Source organism: Rutidosis leptorrhynchoides, chromosome 9 (genome assembly GCF_046630445.1).
Source record: "Rutidosis leptorrhynchoides isolate AG116_Rl617_1_P2 chromosome 9, CSIRO_AGI_Rlap_v1, whole genome shotgun sequence".
NCBI lineage: Eukaryota > Viridiplantae > Streptophyta > Magnoliopsida > Asterales > Asteraceae > Rutidosis > Rutidosis leptorrhynchoides.
Genome location: NC_092341.1, coordinates 356885540 through 356888894, shown reverse-complemented (window position 1 = coordinate 356888894; position 3355 = coordinate 356885540). Strand labels below are relative to the sequence as shown.

Sequence of the window (3355 nt, the reverse complement as noted above, 5' to 3'; positions counted from 1 at the left end):
CGCCGCTGGATTTATAAAAAGAAAAACACCTAATTGTGAAGAACCTTCAAGTTCAAATGCTTTTAATAAGTTTTCAACACCCAATTCCACCCCTTCAATGCCAACAAAAATTGATATAACCGATCTACCTTGGGATCCCGCAGACAGAAAAAAGATTTTGGTGGAAGCAGACAAAAATTGATATAACCGATCTACCTAGAAGCGGTTTCGTTGGTGGAAGTAACGAAAAATTCATTACAAAACTTTAGAGAGAGCGGGTTTGATGGGTTTTTGGAGGATGTATATTCATTTTGTCAACGTCACGATCTTAAAAGGTTGAACATGGATGAAGTATATGTTGTTTCAAGAAATCGAAAAGTCGAATATTACCAATAAACATTTCTTCAAGTATGACATTTTTAATGCGGTTTTGGATATGATAATTTAAGAACTTGGTGATCGCTTTAGTGAGGTAAGCACCGAACTGCTTACTAATATGGATGCTTTAAGTCCGCGTAATTCATTTTGTATGTTTGATGCGTCTAAGTTAATGAGGTTAAGTGAGATGTATCATGTGGATTTTAATCAAGCGGAAAGAAATCTTCTTAAGCATGAACTTGGCATCTATTATGATGTTGTACATCGAGATCCAAGATTTGCTAACTTAAAAGGGATTGCCGAACTTTCTAGATTGATGGTTGAAACCGAAAAACATCTTTCATATCGTTATGTTTACCGGTTATTAAAACTTGCTTTGGTTTTGCCTGTTGCAACCGCAACAGTCGAGAGGTGTTTTTCGACAATGAAACTTGTAAAGTCAGATTTGCGTAGCCGGATGAATGATGAATTTTTGAACGGTTGTCTAATTGGTGCCATAGAAAGAGAAGCACTCGCTCGTGTAACAGATGAAGCAATCATGGATCGTTTTCAACGAATGAAATACCGTAGGGGGCAATTGTGATCGAGGATAATTTGTTTTTTTATGTCTGTAGTTAATTATCCTTTACTAATTAAATTTTTGTAATTAATATATTTTAATATTATTATTTGACACCAACGATCTAAAATCCTGGCTCTGCCTCTTATTGTAAGTATTAAGGACATAATACGAATTCGTCATAGTGATTCAAGATTAAATTTAATTTAAACCTTTTTTCAAATTAAAATATCGAAAATAATAATGGTATTTTGTTATGAATTAAATTAAAATTATATTATCTTTAATAAAATATTGTTTTTGATGTGAAAGAAAAAGAATTTTGTTTAGCGTAAGACCAAAATGGTTGGAATGTCAAATGACAATTGAAAATATAGTGTATTAGTTAGTCAATTACAAAGTTGGGGACAAATATTTCCGTCCAAATTGTTTTTTTTTTTTTTAATATAAAATTTTGTATCTGGATATGTCATTTTGATTAAGCATATCCCAAACATAACTATAAACTTGTACGGAGTAGTTGTTTCAACCCGCAAAATCTAATCATTAGAGCGCTAGGAGTCGATGTCTTTTTTCGCCGTTAAAGAGATTTAACGGTGGGGACGGTGGGATCCCCGACACCGCGCCGCCGTTAAATGCCGGCGTTGGGTCTCACCGTTAGCCAGGTAACGCTGGTTAATTGCTTCGTTTTCATTTTCTTTTTCGTTTTCTTTCTTTTACTCCGTATTATTTTTGTTTTTCAGTTTTTTATTTTCGTATTTTTCTATTTTTTTTCTTTTTTTGCAGGTGTATATCATGGAAAAGATGGAGGTGGGTGAAGAGAGAGGGGGAAGAAATATGAAGAGAAGGAGAAAGTATGTATTGATTATGTTTTTTTTTTCAATTTTTTCTTTTATTCGGTATTATTTAGGCTTTTTTTTTATTTGGTCCATTATATTATATTACTTATAGTATTAAGTATTTTTTTGGGCCAATTTTTTTTTTTTTTTTTTTTTTTTTTTGATTTTCTTTCACCATTATAGTATTATTTGGGCCAATTTTTTTTTAATAATAATTAAACTAAATAATCAATAAAAAAATTAAATTATAATTGATTTAACACTGAGATTTAACACTGAACCATTTCCCCTGTTTTAACCTCAGTGTTAAATCCAGTGTTAAATTTAACAATGAGATTTAACCCCGAACGACTCCTAGTGCTCTTACGGAGTAGTTTTTAACGAAGACCTTTTGATTATCTATTTTCAACTCGTAAACCCTTAACTATTTAAAGTTAAACATACACGCAATCATTACCCAACAAAATTCTCTTCGTGTAAATTGAATCAACCAATTTAACCATGTTATGGATTGAGTTATGCAACCAATATATTAAAATTAATACTGACTTAAATAAATAAATAAATAATAAATAAATAATGTAATTCTAAGTCAACAACACAGCGGTATAGTCGGATTAATACTTACCCACGAGATACGATCCAAGTCCACATCCAACTCAATATCTCGTTCAACTCGTAATGTTGTCGCTTTTATATACGGAGTATATTTATGAAAAAATATATATATATATATATATCCAGTTGGACTTGGTAATAGATTGATCAAGTGAATATTTTTGAGTAATAGATTGCATTGCATATTTTTAAAATAATTAACTTAAATTATAATTAATAAACATGAAAGTTTCTAAATAATCTATATATCCCTCCGTCTCATTCCAATAGTCCACAGACAAAAAACACGCAGTTTTAAGAAATCCCACTAACTTCATTTCTCCACCAATGAAATATCTTCTCTCTCCAGATCAACCAATGAAATATCTTCTTTCTTTTCAATTTATGGAAGTGGACTATCAGAATGGGACAACCCAAAATGGAATACTGCCCTATTGGAATGAGACGGATGTAGTACCATATTATCTGATATATTGGTTGCATAACTCAATCCATAACATGGTTATGAATAGTAATTAAGACATTTTCGTCTTTTCACCTAATTTTTTTTTTTTTTTACTAAATTTCATTACACCAACAAAGCCCCCCACATTTTTTTCACAAATTCAAATCGACCCCCTAAACAGGGAGTAAAGTGTCAAATAACAATTTTCATAAAAAAATTTAAATAAACTTCACCCAAATATTCAACGGGTCATATCTTCTCGCTCGCAACGAATTAAATTTTCCCGACACCATCGTTAAACTCGAAATAATTTTAGGAACACAATGTCACATTGTCACTAACTATACGCAAAACAAACGTTTTTAAAAAACGGTAAATATTTGGGGTACTTTTCATACACGTTGATTTTATGTTAAATTTTAAAAGTTTAAAATAACATTTAAATCTTTCACGGGTTATACCTTTTAGTTCTACTCGAGTTGCGCTTCAACGACATCATCTTTAGCCACGAAATAATTTTACAAACTAAACGTAATA

General features: G+C 31.1%; 1 protein-coding gene across 1 annotated transcript; it reads left to right on the top strand.

The window, feature by feature from the left end:
* Positions 1-475: 475 nt before the first annotated feature.
* LOC139869228 (uncharacterized) lies at positions 476-940 on the top strand. Its single transcript, XM_071857546.1, has one exon. The coding sequence runs from the start codon at positions 476-478 to the stop codon at positions 938-940; it is 465 nt and encodes a 154-aa protein (XP_071713647.1).
* Positions 941-3355: the final 2415 nt, after the last annotated feature.